At 35.9% G+C, this 25,474-nt stretch overlaps 1 protein-coding gene across 6 annotated transcripts in view; it reads left to right on the top strand.

The window, feature by feature from the left end:
* Positions 1-25,474, top strand: part of GTF2I (general transcription factor IIi) — a 93,819-nt gene that overhangs the window by 63,545 nt on the left and 4,800 nt on the right. For all 6 annotated transcript variants that reach the window (XM_031432759.2, XM_031432762.2, XM_031432758.2 and 3 more), the window contains 17 exons: positions 2,927-3,110; positions 6,202-6,260; positions 6,918-6,989; positions 10,948-11,131; positions 12,103-12,161; positions 15,113-15,184; positions 16,234-16,417; positions 17,035-17,093; positions 17,448-17,522; positions 20,158-20,259; positions 20,813-20,878; positions 21,187-21,370; positions 22,307-22,365; positions 22,748-22,828; positions 23,258-23,341; positions 23,528-23,711; positions 25,266-25,294. In XM_031432759.2, coding sequence (XP_031288619.1) covers positions 2,927-3,110; positions 6,202-6,260; positions 6,918-6,989; positions 10,948-11,131; positions 12,103-12,161; positions 15,113-15,184; positions 16,234-16,417; positions 17,035-17,093; positions 17,448-17,522; positions 20,158-20,259; positions 20,813-20,878; positions 21,187-21,370; positions 22,307-22,365; positions 22,748-22,828; positions 23,258-23,341; positions 23,528-23,711; positions 25,266-25,294 — 1,737 coding nt within the window. The remainder of the gene's footprint in view (positions 1-2,926; positions 3,111-6,201; positions 6,261-6,917; positions 6,990-10,947; positions 11,132-12,102; positions 12,162-15,112; positions 15,185-16,233; positions 16,418-17,034; positions 17,094-17,447; positions 17,523-20,157; positions 20,260-20,812; positions 20,879-21,186; positions 21,371-22,306; positions 22,366-22,747; positions 22,829-23,257; positions 23,342-23,527; positions 23,712-25,265; positions 25,295-25,474) is intronic.

The following is a 25,474-nucleotide window of genomic DNA, read 5'->3' as shown; positions in this document are numbered from 1 at the left end:
TTTCTTTAAACTTGCAGCATGAATATTTGGGAGTTTATATTTTTGTTGAAAAATTTTGGATCTTGGGGATTTAATTGAAGATTTTAAAATTTTTTTGTGGTGGGGAGGTAATTAGGTTGGTCGATCTGTCTGTCTGTCTATTATCTATCTATCTATCTATCTATCTATCTATCTATCTATCTATCTATCTATCTCTCTATCTGTCTATCTATCTGTCTGTCTGTCTGTCTGTCTGTCTATCTATCTATTTTTGATGGGAGTACTGGGGATTGAACCCAGGAAGGGCCTCATGCATGTTAGGCATGCATTCTACCACTAAGCTGTACCCTCCTCCAAAGATTATTTTCTTAAGTAATAGTCTTTCTTTATCTGATGTGTTAAATCTAGTATTCATCTTGATGCCTATATTTTCCCCACTCTTATTTGATACATATCTGAGTTTGTTAGATCTTCAATTCCCTTTTCCTTTTATTGTAGTATTCTATCCTATAGCTACCTTTATATAGTGGTCAGAGAAACAAGATTCATTATCACCTGATGGTATATATCAGATGCTCATCTAAAATAGCAACAGTTGTTTAAAAATACCTGTTTTGATGAGTTTTTTTATTTGGAGGATTCTTTACTTTGCAAATGAGTGGCCAGGTGTAAAATCACGTAATATACTGAATTTTAACTTGAAAATCTAATTTCTAAGTACTATCCTGCATCACTGAATTTCTCTAAGGGAGGGTTTTAAATTGTAAACCACCCTGGGATTATTTACTTTAATAAACCTGAACAGTTATCTCCCTTTTATAGATGATAACCTACCCCTCCATGAAGATTTAGATTTAGAGTAAATTTAATTTAATAATTTTTAATATTTCCAGTTACTTCCTTAAGATTCCCTTAGTATTCCTCTCTAAGAGTCTTTTGCCTGTGATTTTAATTGGACCATTTCAAAGCAAAAACTACATGGAAGCACTACAACATTGTGATAAAATTACAGTGTTTGGGAAGACTGCGTGGCCATGTGTCTTAATGCTCTCTGAGCCATGTTATCCACATTTGTGAAAGGCATGCAGTATAGATTTGTTGTGAAGATTTGATGAGATGGATAGTGCTTGTAAAGTGCTTCCTCTAATACCTGGAGCATAAATACGTAATAAATGCTTGATGTTTATATGTTTGTTATTATATACTAAATTTAGTACTATTATGAGTAAAGGTAATTTATCACACCATCTTTATAAATCTCAGTGCTTTTCATAAAGAAAAGCAAAAATTACATTTTTACTTTTGTGATAGTGATTTACTTATTCGATTATTTTGCAGATAAGAGAATGTTTACCACTCATCTTGAATTTATAATAATTTTCACATTTTATATTTTCAAAGCAACTTTAATGGTAGTTGCCTTAGAGGAAGATATTTTTCATTGTTACATGTGAATATGATTTTCAGATACAGTATATCAATGAAGGATACCAAATGTAATTCAGAATTAATGTGTAATATAGTACACTTGAAACTTTAGTACAAAGATTAATGTTTAGCAAGTAAACTTTTCCATAAAATACAGCACAAAAGTGGAGCCTGTTCTTAGTGGTGATTCGTTAGGTGCAGGGCCTGAGCGGAGTCCAGGGCAGTCATTTTTGCATTGGAACTTTTTTGACAATGTCAGTGCCACCTGTGCTGTGGAAGGCTGGAAAGCATTTTACCTAACTATTATGTTAATTAAATGAAGTAGAAGCCTTTGAAAGAATAGTAGTATGTGTTTGCTATTTAGCCATAGAAAATTTGGCATTGCATTACTTAGTATCAAAAGATTTAATTGTGCAGTTTTTACTAACTAAAAATGTTCCTAGATGAATGTAAACAAATGCTTTTTAACTTTTTTAATATGAAAATTTCCAAACAGAAACAAAAGAATACAAAGACTGTCTATTTAAGCATCTAGCACCCAAGTTCAGAAGTATTTAATATTTTAGAATATTTTCTTTCTTGTCCTTTCCTGTCCCATGGTTTTGTTTTGTTTGTTTTGTTTTGTTTGTTGTTGTTTTTTGATTTAAGAACATTTAAAAAATGTCCCAGACATCATGTCTTTTGACTTCTCATAACTCTTCATTGCAAATGCTGAATTGGATGAGAAGTATACATTGTCTTAATCTCAGTTCCATTATCATGCCTAAAAACATTATACTATTTAATACCCAGTGGTATTTAAATATCCCCTATTGTTTAGAAAAGCAATGGGGAAGGATATAGCTCAAGTGGTGGAGCACATGCTTGGCATGCATGGGATCTTGGGTTCAATCCCCAATACCTCCTCTAAAAATAAATGAATAGACCTAATTACCTCCCCCCTAAAATTTTTTTTAATGTTTAAAAAATTTTTAAAAAGAAAAGCAGACTCTGTAATTTGCTTAATAGGTAGGATTATTAAAATCTACTTGTATTTGATTCTTAAGACTCATGCTTTTGACTGTTTGCAGCTGTTTTCCAGTTTTACTGTGGAGTAAATCTTAGAATTTTTACAGTTCAGAAAAATCTTCCATTGTTTCATTTAACAATCCTTTTTATATTAACATTTATGTTTTAAAAATACTACTTCTCTTTCATTATATGCTGTATATATTAGTTGATACTAACTGGTATGTTTTTCTAGATTTATATGTGGTTCAAATTTCAGTTGAAAGTCTATCTAAATCTGCATTACCTCAAAATAATATATTACTCCATTGCGGGTTTGGTTAAGTAGAGTACTAGTACCTTGGTGTTCTTTTCCTCTGAGTTCTTTCGTGTTTGATGCAGTTATAATAAGCAAAAGTAAAAATAAAGTTATAAAAGTTTCAGAGCAATATGTGTTCTTACTATTCTTTTCCACAAACTTATTCAATCATTGTGATTTCATCATTTTCCCTTTTTCTTTTTACCCTTAAAGCTCAAGCTATAAAAGCCAAAGGTCCTGTGACGATCCCGTACCCTCTTTTCCAGTCCCATGTGGAAGACCTTTATGTAGAAGGACTTCCCGAGGGAATCCCTTTTAGAAGGCCGTCAACTTACGGAATTCCTCGCCTTGAGAGGATATTACTTGCAAAGGAAAGGATTCGTTTTGTGATTAAGAAGTAAGAGTCTTGGACTTTTGTCTTTGTTCTTGATTAGTGTATCTTTTTATATTGTTGATAAATATTCATTAACCACTAGGGCTATATTTAAATTAAATTCGAGTTTTTCTATGTTATTTTATTTTCTGCTTTTCAGTGTGTCTGTTTAAGTTATGACATTGTTGGATTTTGAAACATGAATGAACACCTGTTCATACCTGATTGGCATGTAACTGTTATTTTCCTTTTCAATTTTTTTTTTTCTGCAAAGTATGCTAAAGAAAATAGTATAGTATCAGTGTCTTATTTTTAGGCCTGAATTTTTTAAAGCATATGTGGAAGTACAGTACATTATAAAAATAAAACAGTAGAAGTAAGAATGAGAGAAAGGGAGCAGAATGTTACAGATTCTTTAGCCCTTACATAAGGGTTGTAGCAAAGAGCTTTAAAAAGAAAAAGTAAGTGCAGTAATTGGAATTGGAAGTGTAAGTGCTTCCATTTCAAAATGGCAGCCACAGCACACCTTTTCGTATTTTCTACTGAAATTCCATTCAGATTACAGGAGAAGGTTTAAACAAAGATTATCAGCATATTTCAGCAAATTTAGATATATGGAAACTTCCTATTAGATCCATGAAGCAATTACTAGATATATTTGTAAAAGGGAATAGTTGTGTAAGAAACTATAAAATACAGTTGCTAAATTAAAAATTTCAATGAAAGGGCCAGACAGTTGTTAGTCTTGTAAATTTTAAATAAGATTGTATATATGAGACATGAATCCTTATCTAGTGACATGTGACATAAAACAAAAAGAGAAGGAAAGTATTAAAAATGAGTAACAAGTTACTTTCCAAGCCTAAAAAAAGTGTGGAGCAGGATAAATGAGAGGAAAACAAAGATATGTGCCTAATCACATTTCACAAAGTTTCAGTGCTCCAAGGGTAAAAGAAGAAATCATTTAAGTTCCAGAAAATGTTACCAGGTCATCTATAAAGAATGAAAATCGCACTGATATTATATACTTGATTTGAGCAGTAACAGATGTTTTAATAACTATTAGGCCATTCTTTTCAAGTTCTAAGTGAAAAATGATTGAAAGCTTGAATTCTGTAGCCAGTCAAACGTGTGAAAACAAATGGAGGTTCAGCAAGAAATAGGGCAGCAACTGGGATGTCTTCAGAAGTGAGTAACAAAACCCTTATTTACATTGGCTTGATACAATAAGAGCCTTACCTCACCTAGCAAGGGGTCAGAGATAGGATGAGTGAAACAGTGACACTTGGGGTCTGCTTCTGCTCTTCTCCAGATTCTGCCTTCCTTGTGCTGGCAGTTTCCTTAACCAGCTGTGAGCTGGATGCAGTAGCTGCAGGCCTCACAGCCAGACACAGCCACTGAAGAGACGGTAGTGTGTTTCCCAGAGAGCAAGGAAACCTTGGAAAATGGCCTTGCTTCTCTTTGGTTAGAATTATGTCAAATGCTAATTCCTTAACCAGGCACAGACTTGGGAAAGGTAACACCTTGATGGGTTTAGACCATGCACAGTACTCACCCTCCAGGGAGTGGGGATGGGCTCACTTCAGAAATGGTTGGCTTGCATTTTAAGTCCTAATATGAATGAGTCATTTTGAGCCATGTGCATATTATAATTGATTAGTTTTTTTCTGACATATTTTTGTGCTATGAATAGTGAAGTCAATAACAGTAGTTAGAATGATAGTCCTTTGCTGAAGTGTTTTTCTTCATTAGTCTGGCAATGCTTTGGTACTGTTGAGAAAATGGAGAAATTAACAAACACCTTGATCAAAGTTTATAACCAGAGAGACTTGCCTCTGTGTTGATTTTAAATAAAGGAATGAGCAGTACTTTTAAGATTTAACTAAGGGTAAAAAGGACCCAAGAGATAGCTCAGATAATAGGTTAGCTATCCTCCACAGAGGAATTTGTTGCTAACGTATTTTTCTTTCAAATAAATTATAGTTTGAAGGGTTTAGTAGTCGCTCATGAAATTGAATAGTGAACAAAAAGGGTTTGTTTTAAAACCCTGATACTAGTCCTAGTCAGGAGCCCATTCCCCTGCACATAATTGATATATATTAGTAAGTATGTTGTTTCAAGAACTATTGTACTGTCATTTTGTTAAAGTGCTTGTTTTTCAGTCTGTTAGAAGCCAAATCATTTTACAGATTTTGCTCATGGTTGCCAATCTTAAAGCATATAAAATTCTGGACGTTAAAAGTTTGTCCAGGCTAATCACAAGGTACTCCTGTTGTGCACATTTTGCTTTGAGTCCTTTCAACGTACTCCTTTATGGGAAGCGTCTTCCACAGTTGGAAGGGACTTTTTAAACCTTTCCCTGAAGGTTAATGTGGTTAGTCTCGATAAACATACTTTGTTCAGTATTTCATGTTTTAACAAATGCTTTATTTCACAGCTCCTTAATATATTAAAATATTACTTTTACCATTGACTTAATCCGTGTTAGTTTCCAACATTTCTAAAATTCTTAATACATGGTTATGCTTCTCTGTGATCCTGCTCTCTCTGTCCCCACACGGCCCCACCCCACCCCAATTACTTAGGCCATTACAGCAAAATAGAGTGGTGTGGTTTACATAAGTTTGATCTTGCAAATTCTGTGATATATAAACTATGTTTTATGGGGTGTTCATGTGTTTGGAAAAATAAGAGAATATATATGTTGTCCTACAAATGTTAGTTTTGAAATATGTTTAAGATTTTTTATAACCAGATTATAGTTGTTTTGAAGTTAGGTAGTCTTGAATGCAACATAAAATTGAAAGATCTCATTTAAAATTTTTGTGATTTGTTTCCCTTTGTGTAATGCTTTTATGAAATATCTTTGATTTGCAAAGTTAACGTGTGTGTGTGTGTGTGTGTGTACATGCAGTCTATGAAGCACCTTATGAAACAATTTGTAGTTACCATCTGGTTTTATTACTCTGGAAATCTCAATAAATTAGGATTTAATTGTGCTCAAGAGTCCAAGTTGTCTTTTAAAAACTGGCCTTGGTGTCTGAGTATTAAATAAGTACTAGTAGTTATTACTTTTTCTGAATATTATCTGGTAAATATTCTTCTCACATTTCAGACACGAACTCTTGAATTCAACACGTGAAGACTTACAGCTTGATAAGCCAGCTTCAGGAGGTAGGCCTCCAGTCTTGGGTCAAATTAAATGTCAAATCAGAACATGATATAAGGGAATATTGTCCAGTACTCTCTAAAATAGTAAACTAATTTCTTCTTAATAACTCATTGTAAATAAATGTAAACATCACATTTCTGGGTAGACTCTAGAAGGACCATGTCTATTCTACTTTTGAGATGCAAAATTTATTGAGCAGCTTATTGTCCTAGTAGTCAGTTGAATGATGATTCATCATTATACACAGGATGCAGACTTACTTCTTAGAGCACATAGCCATGGGCATCATCACTTGTCTGATGTAATGAAAGGGTTGCTAGCATTATCATACCCCAAATTTATCATTGCAAAAATAGCCTGTTCTCTATTCTTTTCTTCATTTGCCTGCTAGCTGTTACTGAGTAAAATGAATTGTTTCCTTACTTTAATGATGACACTTTAGAGTAGCTGGGTAAAATTACTCTTAAATTGTACATTTTCATTTTGTCATTGTTTCATTTGTTCTTACACTTTTTATTCAGTGCCAGCACTTTTAATAAACATTCTGAAATTTTAGAAATAATTTTAGAACAGAAAAACAACACTGCCTGTTTCATAATAATATTTATTAATTTATTAGTGTCATTAAATTGAAGAATTTGTGTATGTTATGCTTACAGTAAAGGAAGAGTGGTATGCCAGAATCACTAAATTACGAAAGATGGTAGATCAGCTTTTCTGCAAAAAATTTGGTAAGTCTTAATTTCCCCCATAGCTAAATAACATTAGGGAATAATTTTTCTAAATTTTGCTTTAAAAAGGAAATATATTGAGTGACTCATGTCTAGTTTTCTTCTCTTGTTTGTTTGAACCCTCATGTTTTCTTTTCTGAGTAAGTTATTTATACCGTGTACGTTGCTCAGCACAGGGCATTTTATAACCTGGGAGTCCTTTTGTCTTCATACCTTTTACCAGTGCTGTGTGCGCCACAGTGGAATATAGGAGACCGCCAGCGTCAGCCTGTCCCTGGAGGACTAGGTAGCGCTGTTGATTATCAGCATTTCAGTTATCTTGTTAGTAGTGCTTGCTCTGCTTGTGTCCCTAAACACTTAAAATACTCAGATTGGTTTAATATTACAACATCTTTTGTTACCGTAAGTCACTCCCCGCTTTATCCTACTTTTCAGCGACATTCAGCATAGTTGTCTTTTTTTCCTTCTTTTTTTCTTAAGCGTTTTAAACTACTTTTATGTGATGTTTCAAGCATTATTGACTCTCCGTTTCTTCCTGTCTCTTCATCCTCTTGTCAGCACCTCCCTTGAGTTTGTTCTTTACGTTTTGGAGTGCTGTTCCTCGGCTGAGTCCTGAGCCCTTTTTCTCTTACTGTGCTTTCTCCACAGATAGTCCCACTCTGTCTGCCTTAAAGAGTGCACTGTCTGTGTTCCTGATGAGTTTCACACTGACATTTCTAGCTCTGAAAGCTTACCTTATCCCAGACCTTTATGTTCACCCAGCTCTTTGCTAGTCTTTGAGACGTCACCTGTCCTTAGCAGAGTCCTTGATTCCCCTCCCTCTGCATCGCCTTTCTTTCCTAGTCGCCGCAGCCGGGTTTTAATCTCATTAAAAACATACGATGAAACTTACCTATCACCTTGCTGTTTTGTGCGCTGTGGCTTCCTTTTGTGCTTGGAATAAACTTCACAGCCCCTGATCACAGTCACCCTACCTTTCTTCCAGTGACACCTCATTCCCTGTCCCACCTGCTCACTGCAGTACCAGCTGTAATGACCATGTACTTGTCCTTTATTTGTGTAAGATCATACCCTCCTTAGGATTGCTGTATTGTCAGTGTTGTTGTTTCTGGACACTCTTACTTCAGATTTTTTTGTGCCTCTCGTTTTTATTTATATCTGAGTTTCGACATGGCTTCATTGGAGAGCTCTTTACTGGGTACCTATCTAACTGAAACCACTAAGCACGCTGTGTGTCGTCACCCTTTAATTCCTCAAAGCACTAATGGCTGCCTGCTTCCTTCTACAACACAGTTCTTACAGCAGCCCCAGTCCTGTCTGCGTTGGCTACTGGTACAGTAGTGCTTGGTGCTTGGCAGGTGAACAACAAATACTGAATTGACATTGTGTCATTAAAAATTGCTTAAAATTTCTGAGCCTTTCAGTCTCATGGTATATATTGGGCCTCACTGAATTATGACCCTGAGAAGACCAAAGGAAGTACAGAAGTGCCACAGAGAATCACGGGGACACAGGGGTTCTCTCAGTTTTGTGAAAGAAACCATGTGAGTTTTACCACAAAAAGTCCAAGTCTCCTGGTTTAGGATTCTTGTTCCTCCCATGGTTTCCACGAGTGATGTATGGTCCTGGGTCTTAAAGACTCAACTAACCAGCTTGTGTGTGCAACTCAAGTGGCAAGTACAAATTTAGATCACTTAAGTGTTTGTTGTTTGCAGAATCCATATGCTTACATGGTTTTACTCCCTGAGAATTTAATGCACTGGGGGAAAGTCAGAATTTAAGTTTTTCTTCAGTATCCTTCAGTACCCATCATGAATATAGGACCTTACCGAAAATTTATCTCCTCATACATCTGGTCAGAAATCAGCTTTTCACCACTTTAAAAATCATTGTATTTCCAAGATATTTAGTAAAATAAGATTGTGAACATTATTTATCATTGGAGATGCCACCGCAGTGTCATTACAGTTCATGAATAGGAGGCATATGATAATGAGCATCTGCATGAACAGGCTCAGACTACGGCCTCACTTTTAGAACTGAGACTGGTGCAGGAAACAGCCGATCCCATCAGATCACTGATGCTTGCCAACAAGTGGACTTTTCCCCCATAAAGCCAGCAAAACTGTTGCCTTCTTTGAGGTTTTTGAAAGGGGAAGAGAAAAACAGATTCTCTTTAATATCAAACACTGCAAGTGTCGAAGGCTGTATGTACTACATTAGCAGAAGTAGTCAGTCATTCAGCACCTGTGAACTCTTGTGTGCCAGCAGTGCAGAAGGTGGTGCCTTCCCCCAAGGAAGCATTCACTCATAAATTAGGGAAAGATGCATGGTAAAGCAACGAGTAAATATTTATTATAATACAAGATGTTAAGTGGTCAGGAAAAAAATAAAGTAGAATAAGGGGAATAGGGAGCCAGGGGGTGACTACTTAATACAGGGGAGCCACAGTGATGATTTAATGAACAGCTGAATGCAGGTGGCCTTCTCCTTTCCTTTATCTTCTTCTCTCTCAACTCCAACAACTGGTTCTTTTTTATTTTATAGAAAGTTTGTTAGAATTAATATTATGTTCTTTTTTTTTGTTATATTTAAAGAATAATTGCATTTAATGTAACTCCCAGATGTGAGTATGAAAACCTTTACCATATTTTTAAATGGAATATTTCCTTTAAAAGTCATGATCTGAATTACATTGTATTTGATTTTTCAAATACACAGTCCTTACTTACATCAGAGAGATCCTACACACGAGTCCTTCATATTTAGTGCTAATGAAATGAAGGAAGAAATTAAGTGAGGAAGAAGACGTTTGAATTTGAGAGGAACGTCAGTCTAAGAATCAAAAAAAATACAAATTAATTCTTGTTGAAGGAGCCACTTTTTAAAACTATCAGGTTGTAAAATATTTAAAAGTACCATACAGAATACAAGGGATGCCTATAAATGTTGATGTTTTGGGAATTGTTTGAGTCTTGTTACAGCTCTGTTTAGACGTGGCTTCAGAATAGGGATTAGTCATTTCATTTTTACATTTTAAAATGTCGACTCCACACCTATTCAAAAGTAGAAAACTAGTATGATGCATTCCCGTGTAACCATTTTTGTATTTAATGATTAAGATTTTCCACGTTTTGTTCATCTTTTCCTCCTTTGTTCCCTTTGTGGTTAATATTATAAAGCAAATCCCAGGCATTGTGTTATTATGGTTACTCTGTGCATCTGTGAACAGTGTGGACCTTTTTAAACACAATCAGTGTCATAATCATTCTTGACAGAATTAACAAAATTCTTTGTATCTGCTCTTATCCATTCCTTTATTGAGTTTCCTCCTTTAGCTGAAAATTATCTTTAAAGTTTTGTTTTGAATTCTGGATTTAAACAATAAATAAGATTTGTGCATTAATTTTGGTTGATATATCTCCTTTAATCTAAACCAGTCTCTTACTGTTATTTTTTCATTTCATGAATTTTTCCTTTTAAAATGGTACACTCATGAGGTTTAAGGGGTAAAAGAGCATTAATTTCATGGTTGCAGTAGAGATAAAAGTACAGCCTGAAATAAGTTAGTGTGTAAGAGCCTATAAAAAATTATTACACTCGTAAAACACTAAGAAAGTCTGCCTCTAGATATTTGAAAAAGTGGTATTTGTATTCTTTTTTGTTGGTCGTGATTTCCTTCTCCTTATTTATTCTCAAGGATACTGAGAATTTTAAAAATAAGATCTTAGAACTATTAAGATGGTCTTTGAATCAGGAAACTTAAATCCACCAAAAGTTACTTCTTGATTATGAGTCATTTAATACTTACATTTGTTTATTAAGTCTGTTTCCATAATTAGTGTAGATGTTTTTGGAGTGTACTTTGCTTTTTAAAATTTTGTTATGGATTATACTAAAATACGATTTCAATACAAACTTAGTCTCCAGTCTTCTGAGTTGCTTTTCTTTTGTAAAGCTGAAGCCTTAGGGAGCACTGAAGCCAAGGCTGTACCTTACCAGAAATTTGAAGCACATCCTAATGATCTCTACGTGGAAGGGCTACCAGAAAACATTCCTTTTAGAAGTCCCTCGTGGTATGGAATACCAAGGCTGGAAAAAATCATTCAAGTGGGCAATCGAATTAAGTTTGTTATTAAAAGGTAGGATTATAATTTGCAGAAACAAATTTATTGTCATCCTTAAGAAAAAATTAATTTTATAAAAATGTCCCTTTTCCCCTCCCAGTTGGACTTACTCTGCATATTTAAAGGTATTACATTTAGATTCATTTTTTTGAGCAAGTGTTTATATAGTACCAGGCACCAGATGTACAACAGTGCGTCCAACAGGAACCCTGTCCTTGGGAGGCTTATGACATGAATAAATACAGTAAAGTGTCACTGAGCATTTTGGGGGTGAAGACAAGGGTGGCATGCAGATTGGTCAGTTGTGTGTAGAGAATGGAGGAAAAGGCTTTCAATTAAAGTCACTAACATAAATAGGGGCAGGGAGGTGTCAAATGTACTTGAATGTTCACAGAACCACACCATTCTGTGTGGTAGGGGCGATGCCCTTGAGGGCACAGGATGATAGACGGAGGTGGCCCAGTGGAGGAAAGCCTTATGTCCTACACAGTCAGAGTATTTGGGGTTTTTAAGCTGATTCCTCTTAAAATTATTTGAATTTGCATCTTAAAAGTGTTATTCTGGCTTGTGTTTTAAGGGTCATAGTGGGCAATTCTGGGGTGGGGAGTGGAAACAGAACGGCCTGTCTTTAATACAGAAGAATTGTTGGAGTAGAATTTGCTTGCACTTTGAGGGTTATACATTTGTATGTCTATTGGGACAGGCTTTAGAATGACTTAGATACATCCAGCTATATTGTACTCTAGTTCATCTGAGGTTTAGAAGTGGGAGGTTGAACTGGTTTCAGGCAAAAGGAAACTGTTGTGCACAAGTTAAGCTTAAAATGCCTTTGAAGACATACAGGTGGTCCCACCTGAATCTTTGTAAATTGCTATTTTCAAAATGATCTATAGTCGCCAAAGTGATTTTTTTCACTGCAAATGAAGGCAGAATGAATCAGGGTGGTCCTAAATGCTCTCGTCCTAATATCCACTGTATTTTTACAGACCAGAACTTCTGACTCATAGCACTACTGAAGTTACTCAGCCAAGAACGAATACACCAGGTAAGATCCTTTTTAAAGGCTTAAATCAATAGTTTTTAAGCTTTCATTAATCTTTTAAAGCCATGGAATTCCTCTTTTCTCCCTCCCACCCAGAAAATCTTTTGTGAAAGCTCAATACAGGCACTCCTTGATTTATTGATATGAACATAGCAGTTTTGGGGAAACTCGAGCTTTGAATTTAGACCAGGAATGTTCAATTGAAAAATATAATGTACACCACAAATGCAAGTCATATATATCATTGAAAATTTTCTAGTGGCAAAATCTGTTTCATATTCTAATCAATATAAATACATGATGAATTAATTTACTTTTGTTTTCATTTATTTATGTTCTTTATTTGAAACTCTTGTGTATATTATATACTTCTGGCACATCTTAATTCAGCTAGCTATTTTTCAAGTGCTCAGTTGCCCACATGTAGCTAATGGGTGAGACCATGTAGATTTAGACTTTAATCTTTATTCAGAGGGACCTTGTTTTTATAATGGCAAATACTGTAATTGCAGCCGCTGCACTGACATCATGCCCAATGGAAAAGAACTAGAAAGTGTCAGTCTCAGTTGTCTAAATGGTTTTATTTTCTTTATTTGAGCTATAAGTCTGCCTTTCTTTTTCCCATCTTTTTGTTTACCGTTGCATGATGTCAGAAAAAGTGACCACATCACGTAGATCTTTTACAACCTTAGGAACCTGTATTGCTAAGAACCAATGGATATTTCTGAATTGTTGCCATTAATCGTTGTAAATTCTAAGGTAAACCCGTGTACACGGGTTATTTGTCTGTACTGAAATACCGATCTTTGAGCTCTTAGTATACCTGGGGTAAGCCAGTGTGACAAATAGATTGTACAGTCTTTTGTGTTTATCATGGCATAGACAGTATTTGAGAAATACTTTACTAGGGAAACAAAACTGTCCTGGGCCCGGAATCCTGCAGGGGAGAAGACAGAATTGATGCTTAACTCAGGTTGAGCATCGACATCAGCACAGCAAAATCCCCAGAGAGCTTTTGATTTAGTCAAAGAAACAAAAGTATTGGTAACAAACTGAACATTGGAGATGACAGAGACTTTGCTAAGGGAAGTCATGCAAAGAAAAGTATTCCCAGAGGTAGACTTTAATATGCATTAGTCTGAATATGGTGAAAGTCTTACGTATGTGTCTTCACTTCTCAAGACAGACCTCAAATTCAAGCTTGTGATTAATGTGATCACATTCTTATTAGGAGCAGTTCAGATAGTCACTGCTAACTGAGGATGTTAAAGATGTTATTATTGGCAAAGCCTGTAGGCACCATGGAAGTTACTCTAAGGCTTAAGTAATATTTTCAGTAGTACTTGGTCTAGCATAGATAGTTACAGGCCTATTAGCAAAAGAGCCTCCATTCTTCTAATCATTAACCATACTTGGCCGTATACCATTTGTAGAAGACCTTGGAAAGAATCAAAGGTGGTGGTTCTTCATGCCAGCAAAGCGTTTCTTGGTCTGCCAGTTGCCCAGGCATTAGTCTCTTGCTGGGCTGATTCAAGTCCTCGAGTACACGACAAAAGAATTTTGTTGGTCATTGCCATCAGAGACATCTTCTTAAATCTTAGGTAACAGTAGTATGCTTCAATATACCGTGAGTGCACTTTGGTTTCAGTTTGCTAAAAGGTAGATGTCATGGGATAGCTAGCCAGGTAACTGAGCTTAGAGCTCTGAAGGGAAGAATGAGGAGGTACTTGGTTCTGTGTGGAATGGTGCTGAGATCTTCACCAGAGAAGGAGGTGCAGGGTGAGGCAGAAGGGGAGACAAGTTTTAACAGATGCTCCTTACCTTGGGGAAGGAGAGTCTTGATATCTTTGTAGTAATATTCAAATTTAATTTATACCTGACTCAATTTCTCTGGTTGAATGGCTGAGTTACCATATTAAACTCTTGAGATGCTAGATTTTCTTTTAAAGAAAAAGTTTTAAAGAACTTTCACAGTAAAAGAAATATTTAAAGATTTTCTGACTCCCAACCTTTAGCAGTATTTTCAGAACTTTATCAGCATTTCCTGCCATTTTGTCAACAGACACAAATGACTTCCACACTTAATGCGATTCTTGCCCTCTCTACCCTTTCCTCTTACTCTGGCTTTCCCTCTTTCCTTATCCAATACCTCTAGTCATCCTCCATTGTCTCCAAATCTCCCCCAACCCCCTTCTCCATCCTCAACTCCACCAAACGAGCCCTGATTATCTGCCCAAGTAAGTGACACCCTACATGTCTTTTTAGCTTACTTTTTCTTTGTTTTTATGTTATATTTAAAAAGGAATGGTCTTATAATAAGGACTAAGGAACTAAACCAGATTGTAGTTGTGAGTAGTGTTCGGTGACATCTCCCTAATCACTTTATCATATATTTCTTGCTATGATTACTCACACATCCTTAAAACAAGGAATGCCTGTACAGAAAGCAGATACAAGAGAAGCTGTTCTGGTTGAACCTGGTGCAGGAGGCCTACACCCTTATACAGCTGGTCCTCCCTACCCTGACAGGGTTCTTTGATGTATCTCCAAGGAGAAGTGTTTGAAAACCATTCATTCTGAATACTTACGAAAAAGTTCTTCTTTATTTACAATGTGAACTTACATTTGAATTCTGTCTCCCTGCACCACTTCTGATATTTGATAAAATAGCAGGAAATCATTCTTTTCCTTATGACCCATAGTTTTTATTATTAAGCAAAATTGTATTAAGAGCGTCAGTGAGTTGTATACCTAAATCTAATACAATGTTACATGTCAGTTTTATCTCAATTAAAAAAAATCATCATTGGAAAGAACAGCATCCAATCTAATTTTGTGTCAGCACCCATAAGGGCATTGTTTGTTTTGTTTTGTTTTGTTTGGTCTTGTCTTTTTCTTTCTTTCTTTTTTTTTTAATAAAGGGCATTGTTAATTAAATTTATTTTGCCCTCTAGTCAAAGAAGATTGGAATGTCAGAATTACCAAGCTACGGAAGCAAGTGGAAGAGATTTTTAATTTGAAATTTGGTAAGTAAAACACAGTGGTTATGTGTAAATTTAAAAGCATAAACGAAAGGCAGTGTTCTGAATGAACATCACAGCAGTTGAGGACCAAAAGAAGGAAAGTCCCAGAAACTGGGTCTTAGTTTCTTTCTGCTGCTAAATTCACTACTTAAACTTGAATGAGTTAACTTCATTTCTCTTGGATTCAGTTTTCTCATGTGTCCAAATGGGAGAAGAAGGGAGGAGTTGGGATAAATCTCACTTCCACTGTCTGTACCTCTGATTTGGCCAACACCATGTGGCAAATAGGTTTCATCGTTTGTTTCAACTTAGATTTGTTGACAGCGGTTTCCTGGAGCGCTGTCTTGAGGATTCTGAGGAGGCTCAGCAAGAGTGTTTCAGTTGATTGGGTGTGTCTGTCATGGAGAAGGAAGTAAGGAGTGGGAGTGACAGTAGTGTTCCCGGGGCGTTGCCACCATCATTTTCATAACTGGTATGGACGTTTGTGTCCTAGATCAGGAAACTTAAATACTCTGCCTCTGACCTCTCTAACCTTACCAGTTCTGCTCAGATGCATCATATGCACCTCTGATCTTTTAAACAGCAGACTTGCATGTGGATGGTAACACAAGGGCTGGGTAGGTGCCATTTCACTGTGAAGTGGCTGTAGTTCATTTCTGCCCAGAGCACAGAGGTAATTGTGGCGAGTTATCTTTTTGATTTGAAGTGGTAAAATGTTCTCTTAAAAGTACTTGTATTTTAGGCTTGTTCTTCAATTTTACACAATAGACTAAACAAAATACCTACTGTTATTAAGTGGAATTTGATAGGTTGTTGGAAACTTTTGCATAACATATTTGATAATGCCCTGACGTTAACTAACTACACTTATTGGGGCTGTCATTTGGCCAAATACACAAATATCATTATGCTGTACACCTGTAACTTACATGTCGATATATCACAATTTTTAAAATATTTATAAAAAAAAAAGAATGCTAAATAAAATACGAAAATAAAGGATTGTGTGTCAAATTTTACCTTCCATAAGTTATGTCCTCTTACACTTTCAGCTCAAGCTCTTGGACTCACAGAGGCGGTAAAAGTACCATACCCTGTGTTTGAATCAAACCCTGAGTTCCTTTATGTAGAAGGCTTGCCAGAAGGAATTCCCTTTCGAAGCCCTACCTGGTTTGGAATTCCACGACTTGAAAGGATTGTCCGTGGAAGTAATAAAATCAAGTTTGTTGTTAAAAAGTAAGTTCCATTTGCCAGTGTCATCATTTCTGGAATTAAAATAGTCAAGTTATATTTCTGTTTTTTTTCTAGCTGCAGATTACAGCTAAGGCTTTAAAGTCCCTGATGGAAAAACATAGCTCTGAGCTACTGTTCTGTCCTTGTCCATTGTCTTCAAATCATTTAACCTGAACTTGATTTTCTTCATCAGTATAAGGAGGATTGTAACACCAGCCTCACAGTGGTGGTGGTCAAGTTTGTTAGCAATGCTGTGACGTCTCTTAGTATTCATAGATACTTGAGTGAAGAATGAAAATGCTGATTTCTATGTGTTCTGTTATTCCTGGTTACTTACAGGCAGCTGAACAGTTGAGTTTCTCATTTACATGTCTGTAGAATTTCAGTAATTGAAGAACCTAAACTAATGTTAGTTAATTTTCATGTTCATGAAGGAAGTCATTTACCCTTCACAAAGTCGTTTAGCAGTAGGAAGGAAAAGTGCAGTTTTTGTTTCTAATGGTAGAAATCATTGTTACATTGCAGAGTTATTTTGTGGTCTCCTATGAAAAACATTGGTCATCACAATTTTTACTAGCTTTTATACTGGCTATTGTAATATTTCTTGGTTTTCTCTCTAGACCTGAACTAGTTATTTCCTACTTGCCTCCTGGAATGGCTAGTAAAATAAACACTAAAGGTAAGAGATTATGTCTACCTTTATTCTACTTCTGTGCCTTAAAACATACTGAATCATTGGCCAGTATCTTTTTGGGGCTTTCAGTTTCTTTGCCTTTTAAGGTATTTTATTTGATGGACAACCCCCCCCCCCTTTAAAAATAAACATTTCATTGACAGTCTCATGTTTGCAAATCCTCCTTCATTCATGTTTCCACAGCTTTGTTGAGACACATGTGGAGGATTACACTACCAGTTTAATTCTTCAGGTTTCTTTGAAAAGAGCCAAACTGTATGAATTTTAATACTCTGCTTTTATAAAGCATCTCCTGTTTTCTTTTCAGTATGCAAAAGTAATTGTGTGCTTACTTTGCAGCTTTGCAGTCCCCAAAAAGACCACGAAGCCCTGGGAGTAATTCGAAAGTTCCTGAAATTGAGGTCACGGTGGAAGGTGAGGTCGCTCTGTGGCATGTTTCTGTCCACTCTCCAGTTTATATATATGTTTGTTGCTTCTTCACTGTACTATTTACATTTTTACCCAAAAGAGTTTTTACAAAACTAATTTTAGGTGTGAAAAGCTACCTTTATAAAGCTCAATTTCTAAATAGAATTGAAATTTTCAGTTAGAACATGACATTTCTCCACCACCTTGCCACCACTCGTTATTTTCTGCTTGTTAGATATTGTCCTTCCTGATAGGTGTGTATACCTCTTCCATTGTGTGGGTATACCATATCTTGTTTGTCTGTTCTATTCATAGACATTTGGATTGTATCTGCTTTTTGGGTATTTATGAATAATGCTGCTATGAACATTCATGGGCAAGTTTTTGTGTGGACATGTGTTTTTAATTTGATGCCTTTCTTAGGATTTGATTATTAAATACAAATAAATGTACTAATTAGAATGATTTCATATAGAAATGCACATATTTAGCTTTTCTTGCTTTACAGTGGAATCAGCAAGCGAGACAGTATAGGAGTGTTCTTTAAGTTGGGTAATAAACCCATGTATTACCCGAGACACTGTTTCTAAATCGACAAAATAGCATCTTAGCATCATTTTGCACACTTAAACTTTGTATTGTATTTTTGGTTTGTGATTGAAAAGAAAATGGTTAAGGTCAGTGATGGATTAATGAGAAGTGGTTTTGACCTGCCTTCAGATTAGTAGAGAACAGCTTTCTGTTGTCTTACCTGAGCCATAGAGGACCTTGTCCCACAGTCACTTTCTTTCTCTTAACCAGTGCTATAAATAGACCCCAATTTTAGTTTTTATTTTAAAATACCATAAATTAGTTATTAGTGTTTTAAGGTGATTTAAGTAGTGAAGAGCTGTGTTCATGTCCAGGGACTTTTTGTCAAGAGTTTAGTGATAGCAAGGAGCTGTGGTATTGTTTGTTTTTTCTTTTTTAACCCTTCTAATACTTTAAGTTATACATCATGCGTATTAGTGGAATTTTTTTATTACCTTAAAGCAAATTTACGAAGTATACTTCATATGCGATAAAATGCACCCATTTTAATTGTACAGTTTGAGTTGTGAAAAATGTTTGCCATACCAGTTTAGTCAACAGATAGAACATCTCTTTCACATTAAATTGTTTCCCCCGGGCTCTTGGGCTCCCTGCAGTCTAGGCCACATGGCAACCGTTGATCCACTTTTTGTCACCATGGAATACTTCTGCCTGTTCCTGACTTTCGTGTAAATGGAATCGTGCTGTATCTGTTCTTTATATGGTGGATTTCTTTCACTCAGCATGTCTTTAGATTTATTATTGTTTGTTTCAGTATTTCTCCTTTTATTGCTGAGTATTACTTCATTGTATGGATTCACCAGAATTAATTTATACGTTTGTTAGTGGACATTTGGTTTTATTTCCAGTCTTTGTCTAATAAAGGCACTATGTGAACATTTGTATATAAAGCATGGCATATGCTTTCCCTCTCTTGAGTAGATATTTAGGAGTGGAAGTGCTCAGTTTTTAATTTTCTAAGAAACAGTTTACCAAAGTGATTGTATTGCTGTACACTCCTGCCACAAATGTAGGAGGATTTCAGTTGCTGCCCGTCCTCTCAGTACTTGTTACTGTTCTTTTTAATTTAACCATTGTAGTGGGTGTGTAGTGTTATTTCATTAAGCATAAACCAGAATGCCTATTTATTGATTTTTAGAATAGGAGGTAGATATTTCAGTCAACTTAATTCTGTCAGCTGATCGCAAGTTTCTTCTTGCCTTACCTTATTGCTATTAAAAGATTGCTTCATAAACATGGAGTATAAAGAAAGATGTTGGTTGGATGATCTCAGTACTAAGCCTGTTAAGGAACTGGTAATGGGGCCTACTGATTTCCTCTCCGTAATTCTGCCTGCCCGGCCAACCAGGCTGCTAGATCCAGCTGCTCCCAGAAGTACTTTGCCTCATCCCTCTGCTACTTAAGGAAGCTGTGGTGTTTATTCAGGCGTTTGGAATAATTAAAGACTAGAGTGTTGAATCTTGATATTTTATAGGATTCTGAGCCCCTAGAGTGTTGAATCTTGATATTTTATAGGATTCTAAGGCCATATTCAGGCTTTTAATGGAAAACAACTGATTACGCATAACATTGTTTGTTGCAGTACTGTACTAAGAATTCAAGGAAGGGATATTTCACAGTCAGCTAGAGAATCCAAACGAAAGTTTCATAGTGAAGATAATATAATTGTATCTAAAGTTGTGCTTATGATCAAGGGTTGAAAGAAAAACATAAAAGCAAACATAACGTAACCAGAGGCTTCAAAATGGCGTGATGAAGCATTAAGAGAATTGAACATACTCAGATCAGCCAGAAAGCTTAGGTGTGTTTTGTGGGGAAATGCCTGATGGTAGGGGTGGAAGTAGAAAAATGGGCGGAGGTCTGTAGAGCTGACAACAGTGGCTGTTTTCATTGCAGAGAGTGCTTGTATACTAATTGCATGGAACTTTCTTTGCCAGTAGAGGCTGGACTTCAAGAACATGTCCCAGGGAAGTCACAAGCAGTACTTAAGCATGATTAAATATATGTGCTGATTATGGTTTCTGTTTTTGTTTTTTAAATTCTTCTTTAGGCCCTAATAACAGCAACCCTCAAACTTCAGCTGTTCGAACCCCTACCCAGACTAATGGTTCTAATGTTCCCTTCAAGCCTCGAGGGAGAGAGTTTTCCTTTGGTAACTATGTAATTTTTCTTGATTTCATTATTTTAAATAAAAGGAATTAATGAAAATATTTTACTAGTTGAATTGTTTATTTGGTGAGTCAGTATATATTAGCGATTAAAGGCACTGACTATAGAGCCAGACTGAGTTCAAATCTGGTGCCAGTACCTGTGACCTTGGGCAGTCTGCCTAACCTCTCTGTGCCTCAGTTTCCTTATCTAGAAATGGGGGTAACATTACTTCCTATTCCATAGGGCTCTATAGGGTTATTATGAGGATTATGAATACGAGGTCATTTACAGGATAAAACTGTATCTGGTACATAGTAGATACTGTAACTGCTTTGGGGGAGGTTTTTTGGTTTTCATTTAGTTTTTCATTTAGTAGCCAAGTAGTAATATAATAAAACAGTTTAATAATTTATCAAGACATGACTGTGTTAAAGACATGCGTATTTTTTATTTTGTACTTCTTAAAGATATACAATCAAATAAGATGAAAAATTCTTGCCCTTGGATGTATAACTATTACTAACTTGTAACTGCTCTTGTGCTTTTACGTGCAGAAGCTTGGAATGCCAAAATCACGGACCTAAAACAGAAAGTTGAAAATCTTTTCAATGAAAAATGTGGTAAGTTTATTTTTAAATATTATTATTAAAATGTGAGGTAGCTTTGTATAAAATAGAAAAGTGAGCATAGTAAAATGTTCAACATTTAAGTATCATCAGAAGTATGTGGGTTTTGCAGTCATGAATTTCATAATTTCACATATCTGAACAAAAAAGAATTTTTTTCTAAAATTAAAATTAATGTGATTTTTCCTTAAAAGAATGGTTTTAGTTAGCTGCAAAATATAATTTAAAATACAGTTTTTAAAAGGTTTAGTTTTTTTAAGTTATAAATGTGAGAAATACTAAACTAAAAATAATTTTTTTAGGTGAAGCTCTTGGCCTTAAACAAGCTGTGAAAGTGCCGTTCGCATTGTTTGAGTCTTTCCCGGAAGACTTCTACGTGGAAGGCTTACCCGAAGGTGTGCCGTTCCGACGACCGTCTACTTTTGGCATTCCAAGACTGGAGAAGATACTCAGAAACAAAGCCAAAATTAAGTTTATCATTAAAAAGTAAGAAAATAAGATGAAATGAAATTGACCATGAGTTGATAGGGTTCACAGCTGAGAGATGGCACATGGACTCAACTTTGTGGCCTGGCTAAATTAGACCTAGAATCAAAGAAGCTCTTGAAGCTGCACTTAAGTGTTCGTGCATGTTTTAAATTTTTCATAATTGGTCAAAAGAGGGAAGGGGGACTCCAACTTATCAGAGGGATAACAACATGATTTTGTTAAATCTTCCCACAGTTACACTTTCAGTGGTTGATATTGCTGGAATCTAAGCAGTGGTTCACTTTTTGAAGCCCCTCTATTCATTTTCAAGAATATTTTAAATTTCTCCCGTTTGCTTGGAGATTTATGAATTAGGCCAACACAGTTGAAGTAGATGGAAACAGTTGGTATTAAAAAATTCATGTCAATATCCAAGAATTAATTGAAATTAATTTTAGGTTTCATTTATTAGAGCTTACTTTTGAGTCCCCCAAGGATGCTGTCAAGTAATCAAAGCTGACACTGCCAAATACAGTGGCCGCCACCTTCGGAACTTTCAGCTCAGCTCTGAGTAGGCTAAGGCCCCCGCTGCTTCCTAAGAAGGACAGGCACTTGCGCTTGAGTTTCCACAGCCTTTCATGTTTCCATGCTGCCTGCACACGGGGCTCTTCTGTTTCCTTCTCGAGTCTAGCATTGAATCTTCCCAGGATATATTGAAACACAAGAAGAGGCTACTCAGACTAGAGAGGGCTGAGGTGGCTGTCATAGTCACAACTGTGATTAGTCTTTTTGTGTGTGTTCCTTTAGATAGCCAAGTTATTTTTGTTCTTCCATTACTAAGAATGTGTGTTCACAGAAGGTTCCTGGCTTTTTTAAGTCTTTTACTTATTTAATTTTTAGTGTTTTACTACTGGGGTATTAGCACAAATGTTTTTTCCGTTTTCTTGTTTTTAGGCCCGAAATGTTTGAGACGGCAATTAAGGAGAGCACCTCCTCCTCCAAGAGCCCTCCGAGTAAGCATTTGCTACGGAAGACATGCTGTTAGACACTTGTCTTGCAGCACTGGTTAAAAAATTTGTTTAAAGAACAGCTATTGGGATTTTTAAAACCAGGAAACCTCATTCAGAATTGGGGTTGTGACTAGTTTATGATTCTTAGTTCTTTAATCACTAAGGATCTCTGCATGTCTCATACTTGACAGAGCACCACAAGGAATAGAAAGCAGTGAAAAATGGTCTTTTGGGAAGCTCGATACTGCAGAATAACAAAACATTACATGAAAAGGAACAAAGTTGGATTAAAATACTATCTTGTGTATCCTGAATTGTAAGCACTTTATTAGGAAAGATTTAATTACATTTTGTATGTATTCTAATCTCATGTTTCTGTTTTAAGGAAAAATAAATTCATCGCCCAATGTTAATACTACTGCGTCAGGTGTTGAAGATCTTAACATCATTCAAGTGACAATTCCAGGTACGATTTCACTGCCTCTATCATGGGTTGTGGTGCTTAAGGGATGTTGAACTTGTGTTCAACATGTTCTGTGCTCTCCTGCCCAGCCCCTGCAGAAATGGTTAATCAAGTACATCACCTTGCCAGTTTCTCTCTAAACAGCTCTAGGCGGTTCAGACTTGACATCAGCTAAAACCTGTAGACTACCCAGATGTCGATTGTGGTGTTTAAAAAATTTGTATAAAATGGCAAATGAAACTCTTTATAACTGGAATAGTGTAGCATTTTCAATTTGGTGTTAATGATTAAGTAATTTGGTTAAATCATTTGAATCTTGATTAGCTTTTAAAAACATTCCAAAAACATCAGGCAGAGTTACACAAAGTACTAAACATTTACCTATTTTTAAAATTTCATTATTAACTTACAGTTTTCTCTTAACTTTTTTAGATGATGATAACGAAAGACTGTCAAAAGTTGAAAAAGCTAGACAGCTAAGAGAACAAGTTAATGACCTCTTCAGTCGAAAATTTGGTAAGTTTTGCATCTGCATAGTACAGCTCACAAGGAAATTCTGTCTCAATAAGATCATAACCGTAGATTATGCTCAGATAGTGTCATCTTCCCATATAAAAGGAAATAAAGTTGGTCATGTGCTTTTTGAACACTCCCTCAGGTGCTAGGTTAATCTATACTTTTATGCTGTTTGTCTCACTATAGGTGAAGCAATTGGTATGGGTTTCCCCGTGAAAGTTCCCTACAGGAAAATCACGATTAACCCTGGCTGTGTGGTGGTTGATGGCATGCCTCCTGGAGTGTCATTCAAAGCCCCCAGCTACCTGGAAATCAGCTCCATGAGAAGGATCTTAGATTCTGCTGAGTTCATTAAATTCACAGTCATTAGGTAAGTCAGAGTTCCCTGCTTGGTCTTCAGAATGAACCGGCAGATCATTGAGGCTGAGTCATCTTTCGAAATGTAGCCGTATGTGGTGATAGAATCACGCTTACCATGCAGTGAAACGCACTAGTAAAGCGCCTCGGTCGCTGTGCTGCGGCAGTCTCTCCTCCTCGGGCTGACTCTTCTAACTCTCTGGTTTCTAAGGCATGGGTTTTTTAAGAAGCCATGGCCTGTGGACCAGCTCTAGCTGTTTTTATTTATTTTTATTTCTTATTAAAACCCAGTCACATCCATTTGTTTATATATTGTCTGTGACTGCTTTCATGTTATAGTGGTAAAACTGAGTAGTTGGGACAGACATTATGGTCTATAGAGCCGATTTTCCTGTCTGGCTCTTTACAGAAAACTTGCCAGCCCTGCCTTAGGCATCTCTTTTTTTTTTTTTTTTTTTTTTTGCTTGGGTTATTTTTCAGCAATTTTTTTTTAATGTAATAAGTTAGGGCTATAAATATCCTTGAAATGATCACTTTTGCTGCACTCTACAAATTTTGTATATTTTTAAATTACATTCAGTTTTAAGTTTTTTTCCCCAATTCCATTCTGTTTTCTTCTTTATATGTAAGTTATTATGAACTAGTTTTTTAGTTTCTAAATTATATCTTCAAGATATTTTTTTAATTGAAGCATAATCAGTTTATAATTTATCAATTTCTGGTGTACAGCATAATGTTTCAATCATACATATACATACATATATTCCTTCTAATATTCTAATAGGCATCTCTTTATGGCGTCACGTCAGACTGGGATTCAGTGCCAAGTCAATTCTGTTCCCTTGTCTGTCCAATGAGATTGTAATTGTTCCCTTTAAGAGCGTCAGTCCCTTATCCATAGAGTAGAAGTGATGGTTACACCTACCCTGTGACAGCATTGTAAGAATTACATTCACTGACGTGTGCTTGTCATAACAAGGGCGTTACAGACATCCGCTTTTCCATCCACCTAGACAGAAGTCTCAAGTGCCCTTCAGTCTGCTATCTCCCAAAAAGTTGGCTGTCACTAAATCTACCCAGTCAGTTCATTGTCAAGTTTCCACTGTCTCTAGTGTCAACCACTTAGGACTGGCACTCAGAGTAACCAGTGTATCACCCTCTCAAAGCCTTTTCTCTTCTACTCACCTTCTCCTAGTACCTCTTCCCTAAAAATCTGATATTTCTGTTCCACTTAAACGATGTCCATTCTTTTTGCCATTCCCCAGGGGTCTGGAAAAAAGCCTATTTTCATTAGAGCATTTCACTAAAGTTTTTTATACCCGTTTCTTTGTTCCTATTTTTGGTTTTTCCATCTTCGATACAGCATTTTCTAATAATGTGCCATATTTGTTACGCATATATCTGTCTATAGATTAAAAAGTATAAGATTAAACAATAGTGGGCAACATTTCTCATTCTAGCACATGAATGACATAGGTTAAATATTAGTTGAATAAACTGAATATAAATGTAAATTCTTGTAGAGTTTAAAAAAAAAAAGACTTACACAATTTGTTTCTCTCTTTAGACCATTTCCAGGACTTGTGATTAATAACCGTGAGTATTTCTTGAAGTCTTTTTGGTTTGGCTTTGTTTTTGTTTTCTTTTCTGGGATATGAGGGGGTGGTGTGTGTGTACACACGACGACATGTATGCTTAAATCAAACTAGTGTTTTACTTCACCTACAGCTGTCATCATTCACATTCGTTGGTTTAGCCCTCAGTGTAAATCACCAG

The sequence above is a fragment of the Camelus dromedarius genome, chromosome 24, assembly GCF_036321535.1.
Source record: "Camelus dromedarius isolate mCamDro1 chromosome 24, mCamDro1.pat, whole genome shotgun sequence".
NCBI classification, from domain to species: domain Eukaryota; kingdom Metazoa; phylum Chordata; class Mammalia; order Artiodactyla; family Camelidae; genus Camelus; species Camelus dromedarius.
Note: the sequence above shows the minus strand (reverse complement) of the source record. Positions and strands in the feature narration are given on the sequence as shown.